Genomic DNA, 14,923 nt, shown 5'->3' on the forward strand with positions numbered 1-14,923 from the left:
ACACCACTGCACAGAGCCTGAAGGGTGTGTCGGGGCTGAAGTTAATTAGAAATAGACAATAATCTCCACCTTCAGACAGATTGTGTCCGGACTTGGATAGTGTCGTTGTTTCTCTGAAAGCCAAACAGAACTAAATCTGGTCTGATGTTCAGATATATCTCCATGATTTTATGAAGTAATTTGACCAGAAACATGTTCTAACTGTGCCGATAAGTCACAACAACAACAACAACTCTATTATCATCCATGCCCAGTTTCGTGGTACCGGGGGGCTTGTTAGTGAAACTTGGCTCAGGGTGAACGCGTGCTGCCGTCGGCTCGTTTGACCCTCAGTAACGAGGTTTCCCTGCGTCGCGATGCCAAGAAATGAAATGATTCATGCCGATATCAAAAGATACGTCCCACCTATAAGACGATTAAATGGTGACCACTCATCTGAGCCAAGTGTGTTTTTAAAATCAGATATCTGTGCCAAACCGACTCAAACACAAACAGCAGGTAGCATTGATGCTCGTTAAAGCCAAACTTCTTCTACATTAACTTCACTTTTTTGCATTATAGTGCACACTAACTGAAGTTGAAATGAGAGAAAGGTGATCGTTAGACTGTGATTGTTTAGAAAATGTATATTTACTATGTTGTGATTGACTAAATTGACTATATTATCGCTCATTTTTACTCGAAGTTAAGAACCTGATCATGAATAGGTTTTGAAACATGCTCTAATGTTCAGAAAGCTCTTTATGTCTCTCATACTGTCTGTGCTGCAGCTCCTCTTTTCACCCTCTGTCTGAAACCAGAGCCCAGTCTGCTCTGATTGGTTAGCTGGCCGGCTCTGTTGTGATTGGTCAACCGATAAGAGATGTCCCGCCCCTTAGCCTATCACGTACCAAGTGTTGGAGCGCTAGCCAATGGAAACGCGAGTGTTACTATCTGTCTTTGTGTTTCCTCCGTCCACCCCTCCCTGATTCTGTCCACCTGTCTCTAAATATCGTTGTGTCCCCAGGCGTTGTTCAGCTTCCCTGTGTGTCAAATGTCCCTCGTCTCTTCCCGGTTAGCCCTCATTGTGTTTTCTACTTTCCCTTTTTTTCTTACCTTGCCTGCTTTTATTTGTTTCGTGTTTATGTTACCAGCTTTAATTAAATGAAGCTCCCTTTTTGCTTTCATACCTGCGGTGGAAGAAGTATTCAGATCCTCTACCCGAGTAAAAGTACCAATTAAGGTTGAATACTCCAATTAAAGTAAAGTCTTCCATTTAAGATCTCACTCAGTAAAACGTAGAGGTGTTAACACAATATACATAAAGTATTTAAAGTATGTTATCCGCCCAAAAAAAGCCTACACATATGTGGTGTATTGGTATATGATATCCCTGTACCCTGTAATTGTTGTAGACAAAAATGATGCATGTTAAGGAATGTGTTTGTGATATGTTGGATCATTTAACCTGAAAACAGTCCCTGAAATCCTCTTAATGTAGTGGAGAAGAAGTATAAAGTAGCTTTGAGTGGAAATATTGATTAAAAATACAAGTATGGTTAGGGTTAGGCTAAACAGTTCTTGAGTAAATGTGACTCTCCTGGTGCTGTGTGCAGAGAGCCTGCCAGACAGCTGCCGAAAAGCCATTCCTGCACTCAGACCGTCGGCCGTTTCCTTCCTCTATGGAGCCTCATTTGGGCGGCGAGGAGGCGAAGCTCCCGCTGAAAGAGCCATCGTTGTTAGGAAAACTGAGTAATCAATGACAAGGGGGGGCTGGAGGAGGGGAGGGGGGGAGCTGAGGTCACACATTGTTCGGACTCTTTCCTTGGCCGACTCATGGGAAGGCTGTTTGCTTGTTGTTGAGGCTTTGTCAGCGCCAGTTTTTGAGGTCAGTGAAGCTGGGATGTTGCCCAGTCCACAGTCGCACGCACGCACGCACGCACACACACACACACACACACACACACACACACACACACACACACACACACACACACACACACACACACACACACACACACACAGATGTTGCTGGAAGGCAGCAGAGTCACTTGACTTTGTGTTAAGGAGGAAACTATTCTTTGAGTTGAAGAAAATGTTCATATTTACAGTTATAGAGAGTGTTTTCTACACCGTAGGTACTGAAAACCTTGGATCAGAATGTAAGCTATTGCATGTTTTGTTGTATGTGCTGGTGGGAGACACTTTATGGGTCTAAATAAAGACATTTTCAAGGACGTTTAATTGAAATAATTATGAAATTTGGAGCCAAATACGAAAAAAAGACGTTTTTTTTCCTTCAAAGCGTGGCCATTTAAACCCGGTTAATATCGAGTCATGATTCATTTATCACACTTATCATTCTCCATACCTTTCCTTGCCTTTACAGAAATTCCTGGTGATGCTGGCAATCCATCAATGTGTACGAATTGAACCCTGTGTCTTTTTCTATATATTCAGCTTGTAATAAAAACTGGACACTCATCATCAAGTATCACCTTTGTCTTTATGAAATACAACTGCCCACATTTCCGTTTGCCTCAGAAATTAGATTACTTTATTAGATTATAAAACTCTAAAGCTTTCTAGAGGCTTCAATGATCTCAATAAAACTGTGCGACAGTAAACCAAATGTGTGTGTGTGTGTGTGTGTGTGTGTGTGTGTGTGTGTGTGTGTGTGTGTGTGTGTGTGTGTGTGTGTGTGTGTGTGTGTGTGTGTGTGTGTGTGTGTACACCTGATAAACAAACGACTCAGATCATTCCATCGTCATTCTACTGTTTATTTTGGACTATAAATGTCCCGCAACTTTATAGATGGAAATAAAAATTCTAGCAACCAAATAAAAACACTTCCTTTATTCAAACCAGTCTGTGTGTTTCCATAACCTTTGACAACACGCTATTCGTTCTCCACTCAGCAGCAGAAACACTACAGCTGCTGGTTTGATGTGAAATAGCAGCTCTACCAGGAACCCGCCCCTTCTGGTCTCATTGATTCCCATCAGTCAGTTCAATCAGATTAAGCAGCGATCAATAGATGCATTGACTCTCAAATTACATTCTTTGTTCGGCCTTCATGCAACGACCCTCCTCATGCACACCGAGAGACTGAAGGAGCTTTAATTATAGAAGGGGTTAGTCAAAGATGTCAGTAAGAAAAGGAGGGAAGAATATTTAGAGACAGAATTGGCACAGTGATGTGCGCACCAAGGCACGACTTTGGTTTTCAAACTAAAGGCATACTAACATTGACGAGATCTAGAGTTGGTTAGGTCAAATTTTTCACTACTTTTTAAACCGCTTCCCCCTCAGATGACCAGGACTCCCCCTCTGGGTCAGACTCGTCAGAATGGACCACCTCCGAAAGCATCTGCTCGTTCTCTTTCTTAGACGTCAGGGTTTTAGCCGAGTCGATATCCACCCTGGAGATCCAGTTGTCCACGTTTTCCAAACTCCCCCAAACCATATTGTCAGCAAAGCCTAGATTCTGATTGGTTTGCTCAGCTGCTTCGTTACGGGCATCATCTGGTTGATTGGTGGCACCGGTCTCCAGGGAGGACACCCAGAAGTCATTCTTTGAGCCGGAGCTAAAGAAATCCATGGAGTCCTTCATTACAAAGATCTCTTTCTCATCAGGAACAGTGTCGGGGGAAATCTCCAAGGGCTCCTCGTTACGTGCTGTAACCCCTTCACCTTCGGCTTGTTCAACATTCTCACATTTTGCACTTTGATCTCGGGAGTCCTCACTCGGGTTCTCTAGGACTTCCCATCCAGCTGTTTCCGGGACTTCCTGGGACTCTGCACCATCCTCAGTTAGATTTTCTTGGGATGCATCGGCTGATTTCACAGGTGCAACCTCTCTCACATCCTGCATGACTTCCTGATCTGATATGACCTCTAATACAGACTTAGGATCGCCTGATATTTGGACTTCTTCCATGTCCGGCCTGCTGATGAAGTCAGTAAACTCAGGGTAGTCTTCTGTAACATCAGCATGTGTCACCATGGACTCGTTGTGTTCATCCTCTTCCTCTCTTTTCCCTGGAGCCTCAGGATCTTGATGCTGCACCTCCTCATCATCCACTGATCCTACTTCAGGCATTACCGGCCAATCACTGATATACTCGTAGGCCTGATCTATGATGGAAGTGGGGGATGCAAGTTGCTGGCATGGCTCTGCACAGAAAGACTCTCCAGCATCTTCTTTTTCTGGCATTTCCAGACGTTGCTTCTCCTCATTCTCTCTGACCTGCTGCTGTGCAAAGTGAGCGCTGTAGCTGTCAGTGGCTAGGTTTTCTAATTCCTGTTCCACAAGTCTGTCTGTCTCCAACTCCTCGTCGTAGTCCACATATGCGGGTGCTGTTGGTTTGGTCGGTTGTTCTTCTTGTCCCTCACTTACTTCTGCATTCACCAGTGAAGCCTGCTCACTTACAGTCACACCATGGTCAACATCCCTGCTTCCAATGTGGGAATATCCCAGATTATAGTCCTCGTCCAGTGCTTCCCCTTCCACCTCTTCACACAGATCTTCCATAGTTCCAAATCTCTTGGGCTTGCCTTCGCTCCACGTTCCCATTTCTCCGATCTTCTTCTCCTGCTCCCCTTCACTGGACTCGCTCTCCTCCAGGTGAGTGTTAGCGTCACACTCGTCGCTCTTGTATCGAATCAGAGGACGAGTGTCGGCGAGAGTGTTTTCCTGAGCGTAGCTGTCGCTCTCCAGCTCGGTCCGCCATGACACAGAGACATTTTGAGAATCCTCCTCTTCATCATCCTCCTCATCGTGCTCTTGGTCTGACGCAACATGCATTCCTTCATCATCCACTTGTTTGTCCATCACTACAGAGGACACGTTGTCCTGCTGCACATCTGTTCCAAAGTCCTGCCTAATTTCTCTCTTTTCATGATCTCTTCCGGATATATCTTCCTCTGGTTCAGCGTGCTTTCGCATCTCTTCATCCTTTCTTACGCCATCTTCAGTCTTCAGATCAACCTTCCTTTCTATAACACTGTCCCATGTGTCCATCTCTTCTCCGTCAGGGTACAACCTATCCTCCATCTCATTGGTTCCTGCTGAAGAACCGCCTACTTCTTGCCTCATCTCAACTGCATCCTCCTTAAGGATGTTTTCCTCTCTGCTGTTGAACAAGCTTTCTTCCGGCTCACACTCAGACACATCATAGTTTGGTTCGATTACCGCTTCGCTTTCAGAATCAGACCCTTCCTCCTGGACATGCTCTTCTTCCTTGCCTCTCCACTCTTTCTCTACCCATGCTTCAAACAGAGCTTGCTTGTTTTGTGTATTTTCTTTTTCCACTGGTATTTCAAAAGGCACGTCCTTTTCAGATTCATCCGAGAAACCACAGGGCTCCTCGGACATCTTGACATGGTATGGTGTGAGGTTGGGAGTGAACTGATGCTGGCTAGCCTCATCATTATAGGTCGGCTCTTTGCTGAGAGCAGACCCAACCTGATAACTGACAACGGGCTCGACAGCAGGTTTTACACCGACATTGTTCCAGTCCTCCTCCCCTTCCTGGTCCACTGGGGTTGTTTCAGCCTCCTCCTCATTGGGAGGCGACAGAGGCTCGGCATGGGTGACTTTCTCTTGAACTTCCTGTGGTCTGAAGTTCTCCACAGCTCCATCCTGCAGTATCTTGGGATAAGGCGTGTCCCACGTTGACTTTGTTGTCTCTTCATACGCAGATTTTGCAGACGTCTTTGGGGTCTCAGCGACGGTCGCAGGTCTTCTGCTCCAGGTTGGTGTTGGATTGATCGCTGTGGATGCTCTTCCTGCTGTTCCTCGGACAGATGAAAGGGAAGCGGTTCTGTGGCTTGTGGACATCTTGGTCTGGTAATTCTTTGTAACCCCCCGAGGAGTGAAGAATGCATCTGTGGAGACCAAGAGCTCGTTAATACACTATGAACTGAGCCGCTGTAATAATAACAATGACTTTCATTGATGTGTTAAACCAATTTCTATGCAGCATATCTACTGTATCCTAGATATTTGATTCCTCCACACAGCTTTCACGAGCATTTGAAACCATCCTAACGTGAATGTGGAGAGCCATCCACCCTTCCACATTATTAAAACATATGAAGGGTGGACACTAATGGGGAGATATTGATCGTGCTTCCTTTTCGCCGATGTCTGAGTTACCGGAAAGCAAAGCCATATGGCTCAATAACCTTTGGGGACTGTCTTGCATTACAGGACCCAAAGTGCCTACGTCAGCTCCCCACTCACAACCCACCAAACTAATGTGATTACCAGCTGTACCTCTTGCTCTGAGAGGCTTTTAGTTACACCCTTACATATGAGGGTGCAGATAAAGCAGAGGATTTATGCAGCGCTGTATCCACGCTGTTTACTTTAATTACCTGTGATGTTTCTGGGCTGGTTTGACAAAGAGACGTCTCCCCCGGGACTTTCACCGTCCAGCAAAGCTCTGTAGAGACAAACAACCAGTTACATGTTTTACATTTGCATCTATTACACACAACATTGGAACAATGCAGGGTTTCTAAATTGGATTTGAAGGCAGACATGATGCTGCACACGGAGGGAATTGTGTGCAGGGTGACTTTTGAGCAGCAGGAACGGACTGTTGTTATGGTAATGAAGGAAAAGGGCCATTGAGGAGCCATCTGCAGCACACACACCTCTGCCATCAATCCCTCACACACACACACACACACACACACACACACACACACACACACACACACACACACACACACACACACACACACACACACACACACACACACACACACACACACACACACACACACACACACACACAGATATTAGGAGCAGCCCATGCAGCACTAATATCTCTGTCTCCGTACACACCGGCCTCCATTCCAACACAACACAATTAGCTGCATTTCTTGCTGTTTTTTTTTGGCTTTTTAAATCAAATTTCATGATAAATCTGGGCACTCAACAGTTCCATATGCAGTGAAATGTATCCTCTAGCTTTGCCACCACCCCTCTGCTGTTATCCTAGACTCCCATCGCTCATAAATCGGGAGCTTCTCACTGAGGAGCGAGGGTCAATATTTTGAGGAATGAGCAGGGGAGTAGGAGAAAGGAGACACCACTATAGAGCTACATAATGTATAAGGCTTCTCCAGAGGCTGTCCTTTAGTCCGCTGTGGACGGCTCTTTATGTCTCAGAGTCTCCCAACGATGTTTGTCTACCCTGTTACCGAGCAGCAGCGTTACAATGGGTCAAGATAATCCTCTGAATCACAGCTGACATAGTTGCAATGATGCTGATGTAAGGGGGTTGCAACTCCAATTGTCCTTGTTTACATGTTTGTATCCTGATACCTTGGAAACAACCCTCCAATAGAGCTGCAGTTAAAGATGATTCTCACCATCTATCAGTCTGCTTATTACATTTTCTTAATTGTTTATCTACTAATGGTCAGAAAAGTACGCGCCAGCTCTCTAAAGTCAATGCATGTCTTCAAAATGCTTGCTTTTTTGTGTCTGAAAACATAACGTGTTCAGATTACTCTGATACCCTACCATTTTCAAAGCCAGAAACAGCATTTTTGTTCAGTTTTTTGCTTTAAAAATGATGGATGACTGAGTTTATCTTGGAACAGTGAGTATGTAATTTGTTCTCTTCCTGTTTACAAATTGGAAAATCTAATTGGAGCTGAGTTCATTGTGTTCATCATGCGGATAGAAAATGCAGGAAAACTCCCCTGACGTGAGTGAGGCGGCTTTTAACAAACATCAAAAATGCGTCGGTACAAGAGATGCATCCTTCATCCCACACACATCTGACATCAAACAGGGGATGTCTTTAAACCATCCACCTGAGTGAAGTTTTAATGCTTTACATCACAGCGTGCCACTGCCAAAGTTTCTCCTTTCACAGAGACGTGACTGACACCAAATAAGAGACAGCTTTATCATGAAAGCTGCAAAGCAAATATCCATCGACGCTCCCTCTACTGTTTCATTTCAGAACAAACCATCATCACAATGACCGTCGTGTCATTATGGCTGGTTCTCACCCATTGATCACAATGTGTTTGATGGAGGGAAGACAAAGCTTGTACTCACGTTGGTATCTGAATAATTAAAACAACAAACCATGAACATCTTTTTTCCTCTGAGTGAAAAAAAAAGCACAAACAGAATGATGCTTTTACTTTTTCCCTGATTGTAAAAGTATAAAATATAGAACGTTGCACTACAGTGAAGTAAAACGAGGTGTCATTTAATAATAATTACATTTCCCCCTGTGCACATGGGGCGTTGATCTTTTAGCATATCCTTTAACCTTTTAGCTACCAAGGGACACCTTTGTACCAGGCATCATCTGTTGATTTACAGGTGACTCTTTCCTGAGGTAAGTCTAGGGGGATTTTCTTTTTCGGACCAGTGCATCACCCGACAGGCCCTTAAAGATGTAGTACCACAGTTTGGCCACTAGGTGAATTGGCTCCAAAGCCATGCACTGTTTCTTGTTTAACCCTGCAGAGAAACTCCAGTATGTACTGTTGGTCTGGTTTTCTATCCTTGATATTTGACCGCTCATATCTAGTTCTATCTTTGTGTAACTTTTCCGTGGCGTTTAAAGCAGTGTGAGTGTACCTGTACGTTGCCACCTCCAGGCCCAGAGCCACCTTCTGCTGCAGCAGGCCTCGGTTCTCCTGGAGGAGATGATCGATATGATCGCTCAGCTCCTCTTTCTCTGCCTCCAGGCTCTCCCAATGCTCCTGCCAAAACAGGAAGGGAAGCAGGAAAGGGAAGTGGTTAAAAAAAGGTATGAATGCGTTCTCATAGTGAAGTGGTAAACAGTCTTAGTGTTGGGCTTGCTGGAACGCTGTCATTTGATTTGTTCTTGTTTAGTTTTTATCACAGTTGGTATTTGCACGACCACTCTGACAGGAGGCAGCCTTGTATTAAACGTTCTTTATTTGGGTTCTTCGCCCCTCAGACTTCACTGTGAGACCTAATCCTTAAACACCCCAGCCTCTAAATACGTAGCCCCTCCTCCCAGTCCCTTTCACACCAATGTGTTCTTCCCAGCAGAATTTAAAATGAGCTTTCTGAGGGATAAACTCACACATTCTCCTTAAAAACGTTGGGTTTCTGGCTTGTTACTAAACCCTGTAGTGCTTTATAGTTTTTAGTGCATGTAAATGGTCTGCAAAGGCTAAAATCCCAGTGTTCCCTCCATAGGGAGTTTCTCACTGCAGTTGACGTTGAATCTAAGAGTTGTATTTTTAGACTGTAATATTTCTACTGTTACTTCAGAAAAGGATGTGAGCACGACACCTTTTAATATGCAATGTTTTTAAGCCTTAACCAGTCATGTGAATGTCTCCTCTCTGACTTCAGTGACTGGTCTGATTACCAGCTGTTCCCCTGTGGTCTGTCACTTCTTTATTTCAGACTGGGTCTATTTCCTCACGTGTAAAACCCTGACACAGATTGCAACACTGTTGATGTGAAAATTATTTAACACGACAAGTTCCCCAATTATCACAACTTCTCTCAAACTAAAACATAAAGAACAAAAGCAATGAGTTCAATTTTAGCTCTTGACAGTGTATACATATAGCATTATTTGAATGCTGCAACGTCTTTTTAACAAATGTACAAACAATGATCCTTCTTACTAAACTAAAGAGTTGTTTTGATTTAATTGTGTAATATGTTGTCATGCTATTTCCAAGGAATGTTTAAACGATGCATTCTTGGTTTAATATGACTTAACTAAGCTATCTGAGGCCAGCTCTGCAGATAAGAGCTAGTATGAGTTTGTTATAGCTCCACTTTGGGATCTGTAAGGATATTATATGATTAAAATGAAAACACAGGCGTTTTTATGTAGAAATGTTCAGTTTTCGCTCAATAGCTTTCACCTTATGTCACCGTTGACTCCCAACGAATGAAGCACAGTCGGACATCAAGGACACCTATGCTCAACTGGATTTTAATCAACCTTATTAAGCTCAGAGCATTTAATAATCCATCAAGTGGCTTACGTGAGTTGCTGTGGGTGAAACCGTTATTTATGTACCTCTGGAGAACAAAGCTCAATATGAATTCAATCCTTTTTGGTTTAAAGTGAAGCTTTGGTTATTTAATAAGAATCCATTATAACTACAACAAGCAATGAAAGCGTAGTTTGAACAGTGTAAAGAACACTTTGATTGATCTGACAATGAAGTATAAACATGTTGATTTAATGAAGTGGAATTCATATTATGATTTGATCAACCCACAATGATTATATTGTATGACAGACGTGTACAGGTGGATCTGGGTGTATCCCGGCAGGTGTGTCTACTCTCACCTGCAGTGTCTGGATCTCCTCGCTGTATCCGTCTCCCTGCTGCTGTGCGGTCCTCTCCAGGTGCATCCTGACGTCCTGAGCCGAGGCCTTCTCCTTCTCCAGGGCTCTGAGCTTCATCTCGCTCTCCTTCTTCTCCTTGTTGACCTCCTTCAGGCGGCTCCTGCTCTGGTTCAATGACTCCTCCAGCTGATCTAACTGCGCCTGGTGAACCTCCGCCGCCTCCTGCCAGGCCCTGGTTGCCTTCTGCGAGAGCTCCTGTCCCACCTGAAGGAGGTCTAGCTTCTGGTGGCCCCTTTGAGCCAACACGGGTGGCATTGGGGCTCTGGAGCTGCTCAACTCTGCCTCCATGTTGACCACGTCCTCCTGATGGGTTTGAATGAGGTGCATCATCTCATGTTCCAGCTGATTCACCTTCTCCCTGAGCCACATCTGAGCCCTCTGCTCCTCGTCCAGCTCCTTCCTGCTCTCTTCCATTTTCTTCCTGGCCTCCACCTGAGCCTGAGCCTCCCTCTGCCGCTGCAGGTCCAAGTCTTGGAGCTCCTCGGCCACCTTGCAGACCTCCATCTCCGCCAGGACCCTTTCCCCCCAGGCTGCTTCCACCTCCATTCTCACCCGACGCACCTCATCCTCCAGGCCCTTCCTCCGCGTCGAGGCGCCCCGGTTGCTGTGCCTCATCGCCTCGATCTCTTTCGCCAGCAGTGCATTTTCCTGCTCCAGGAGTTTGACCCGGCTCAGGTAGGTCTCCAGGCGCCGGTTCAGGTTCAGCATCTGGTGCTTCTCATTGCCCAGGTAGCTGTGGTGGATGGCTTTGTGGAGCTCCATGTTAGATAACAGAGAGGGCTGGCCTCACTCAGAAGGAACACTGATTGTGATTTGGCAGCCTCCTCTATCTCCGTGTGCAGGGCCTGACTCAGTGTGTGTGTGTGTGTGTGTGTGTGTGTGTGTGTGTGTGTGTGTGTGTGTGTGTGTGGGGGTGGTTGCTGTGTGACTGAGTCTCTGAAAGTGTTTGAGGCTTCCCTTTTCATACAGAAGGGGCTGGGCACAGGGAGAGAAGGGGAGGAGGAGGGATGGAGAGGGAGGAGACTGGAGGGCTGGAGGAGATGGGAAAGGGCAGAGAAAAGCGATGATGTCATTTCATTGGTTAACTCTTTCACTGCTGCCACCTTTTTACAGCTGAGCTGACTCTATTACAGAGAAAGTGGGTTTTTTAAAGAATACTTCTGTATTATTTGACGGAAAGGAAGAGACACATTTCTGCCCTGCAAGAAGATGTTAGTCGATGAGCTGCACGCAGAGCGGCACACCTGCTCCTCTGCATTGTTGGGAACTATTTTTAGGAAAGTAAGTTCATGATTATGCACAGTGTGAACCTCTGCCTAACATATCCGGATCAACAGCGTCAGTTCAGCACACTGGGACTCAAATGAAAGTATCTGCACAGAAATATGAGCACTATCAGAAATCCTTTATCAGTCCCACAGCGGGGAAACTTCCAGATTAACAGCAAGGGGAACACACACCAAGTACATCCATAGTTAGCATTTCAAAAGCTAGGTGAATATATAAAGGTGTTGTATATAATGTATGTTTTGCACAGTGAATATTGCACTATTGCTCAGTGAAGTAGCTGCAGAATATCCAAGAATGCTAGGAGTGTAAATGACATACAGATAGATAGATACATGTACAGAAAATATAAACAACAACCAAAAATATAAAGCAGGATATTATATGTAAGTGTGAAAGGTGTGGAATGTTAAGTGGAATAAATATAGAACGTACAGTACGGTCTCAGTCCAGTGATCACAGGGATAGTCTGTATGATGTGGTGGTTTTAAAATCTGACTGGATGAAGGGATCTCTTTTTCATTTATCTGATATGTTGTCTAGGCCTCAGTGTCCTCGTGATACTGGAGGAGGATGAGCTGGACTTCCCCGTCTCCCTCTAGTGGAAATCTCTCAACACTGCAACACCCATTTCTACACTGATACACATCTGACTCTCAAATATGAGATATTAATGAAGACATTTGTAAAGAAAGCTGCAGAAGGTGTTAAATAACTTGCTCTGAAGTTGTATATTTGTGTATTACATCAACTAAAACCATGGGCGTCGCCACAATATAATTTGGGGGACACACGTCCTCCTCACCTTAAAAACAAAGTCGTTTGGAACCCCCCACATTTGCCATCAAAAATATTAGTGCATGACTGAGTTTTGGTCCAGCGTCCATTCCATTGCTTCACAATCAAATCCGGTCCACTTTATCAAATAGAAATCCACTCCGCATTTTCCTGGTCCACATTTTATGTGTCCTCATAACTTGTATGAGATATTTGGTTGCATGACATTAATGTAGGGCCATATGTTGCCTCAAAATGACCTCATTCTTTTCTAATTCACTCTGTTTTTTTTAATCCTCATCTTTTGCTCTCATTAAATAAGAATAAAGTGCCAAAACAGTTGTCAGTGTCAGTCCTCTGTGTGTATTACACCAGAACATAATAGTAGTCAGCAATTGCAGACCAGGCCAGCTACAAGGAAAAACAATGAAAGATGGAGATCATTTTCAATCTAAATCATTGGTTAAATGCACCACAATGCAGGAAATTGCATCTACTTCTTTCAATATTTGAACAGATCTGAAAACTTCCTCTGATAAAAGAGGCAGTGCGGTCACACGTGAAACGGAGGTCTGTTTTTCCTATTTGCAATCACTATCATGGAAATGGTTTATTTGCCAGAAATAGGATTGGGTCCGGGGGTAGTGGCCGTGTTAGGAAAAGGGAGGAGCAGGCGGGGAAATTCAGGTGGATCTAGACAGGGAGAGCACAAGGCTAGTATGGCGAAAAAACACTTCAAAAGGCACTAACAAAAGGCTCTGTTGAAGCATGTGGGCCTGGACGTTTTTACCACTGCAGGTTTAACGACAAACTGGCGATGAGGCTGGAGATGAGAACCAGGATCTTATACAGGTGTAGGTGAGTAGTGGCAATCAGTGGGATGAGCTGCAGCTGAGGAGGTGTAGAGGCGGGAATCCAAAAGCAGGTCAGCTACGCCCAGCCAGGGAGACAGAAACAGACGGAAACAGGGAGCAGTACTGTGGATCCTCACACATTGTGCATGGTGTCTTTTATTACTGTGTTTTATTATAGATTCATATTTTATGCTTTTTGTAGTAATTCATCAATCTGGAGCACATTTTAAACACTGAGTCAATAAAGAGAAAAAATATACATCATGAATTTCTGTTAAAAGTCACTACAAGGGGAATTAATGCAGTGAAGTTGTCAGGGTTGGGGAAACAGGACCCAAGTGCAGTAACAACGTGAGGCAGGTAGGGGTCCAAGCAAAAGGCGAGATTTATTCAAAAACACTAAGCAAGGGGAACACAGGACATGAAAAACACTTCTACCTTCTGTTCATTCTCATGTATAGAGTAAACCTCTCTCTGCATTTCCCTTGCACCGTTGTGTCACTCTTTTATTTCTATTTCTTCTTGCAGTCTTTTTATGTCTTCAGTATTTATGTAGATGTTGCATTGTTGGAGGAGCCTGAGACTTCAGACTTTCATTGCCAAAACTAGGCTATAGCTATCGTGCATAGGACAAATAAAAGCCTTTGAATCTTTAAAGGGACAAGAAAGAAATCCAACACATACAAACACAGTGCATATTTGTTAGTTTGATCGAAATAAACATGAACTTATTTCAGTTTAAGATCTAATAAGCAAAGCTGTGCAAACAACTGGTGTTGTTGTCTGTTCTTCCTAGAACAGAAGAAATGTGTAGATTGCAGAGACTGTGAAAAAGAAAACCCTGGTTATAGTCTCATGGAGAGATCTCTGTTCACATCTGTATCAGGAACTCGTTAAGCTAGGAGCTCTAAAACAAACCTAAAGTAAAGACACATCAGACTTTTTGTCTACGACCTTTATTTTATGATCATATTGAGTGTATTAATAAGTGTGATAAAGTGAGTCTATAATTTCCATCATTAAGCCACTGTGGCCGCCTTCATTTGTGTACCATGCATCCAGTTATCTGATAGTGAGCAAACACCTAAAGCTCAAAGATACTTATCAACTCCCCCCCCCCCCCCCCTTTCTGCACGAGCACCCTTTGTAATCTTGCCTTTTATAGAAGATCACATTTCCATAAAACAAGAACATGCTATTCATGTCTAAGGTCCTTGCACATTCCCGTCATGCTATGCAAATGAACTTCTTGAGCAAAAGCAGAAGTGGTAATTTGAAGGCTGTGAGATGGACTGTGAGAAAGCAGAAGAAACAACCACTTCTCCTATTGCGATGTCCAGAGTTTTAATTAAAGCAACACTTGATCGTCAGCAAGTCAGAGAGGACTTAACAGAACGACTGTAGCGATGGCGGAGGGAGAGAGGAGGTGAACTACGCTTCGGTTGTGTTTAAAGTCAGCAACAATCCTCCACCTGCGGGTAGGTTCAGCTTTTTAAATACAGGATTAACAACTTCCACCTCCTGCTGCTGATGCTGAATCAGAGCCTTATCCTTGTTTGTGTGATTGATGCAGTGTTGAGTCATTTAGTCCAAAGGAAGTTGCAGTGTTGAATGTCCTGTAATTAAAATGTGAAT

The 14,923-nt window shown here is 44.1% G+C and overlaps 1 protein-coding gene across 1 annotated transcript; it reads right to left on the bottom strand.

Annotated features, from left to right (window-relative positions):
• Positions 1-2,745: 2,745 nt before the first annotated feature.
• nes (nestin) lies at positions 2,746-11,267 on the bottom strand. The gene is made up of 4 exons (XM_063880022.1): positions 10,311-11,267; positions 8,600-8,724; positions 6,361-6,428; positions 2,746-5,868 (listed from the first exon to the last, which is right to left on the bottom strand). The coding sequence occupies exons 1-4, from the start codon at positions 11,130-11,132 to the stop codon at positions 3,272-3,274; spliced, it is 3,612 nt and encodes a 1,203-aa protein (XP_063736092.1). The 5' UTR covers positions 11,133-11,267; the 3' UTR covers positions 2,746-3,271.
• Between the last annotated feature and the right edge of the window lie 3,656 nt (positions 11,268-14,923).

This window comes from Eleginops maclovinus, chromosome 3 (genome assembly GCF_036324505.1).
Source record: "Eleginops maclovinus isolate JMC-PN-2008 ecotype Puerto Natales chromosome 3, JC_Emac_rtc_rv5, whole genome shotgun sequence".
Lineage (NCBI taxonomy): Eukaryota > Metazoa > Chordata > Actinopteri > Perciformes > Eleginopidae > Eleginops > Eleginops maclovinus.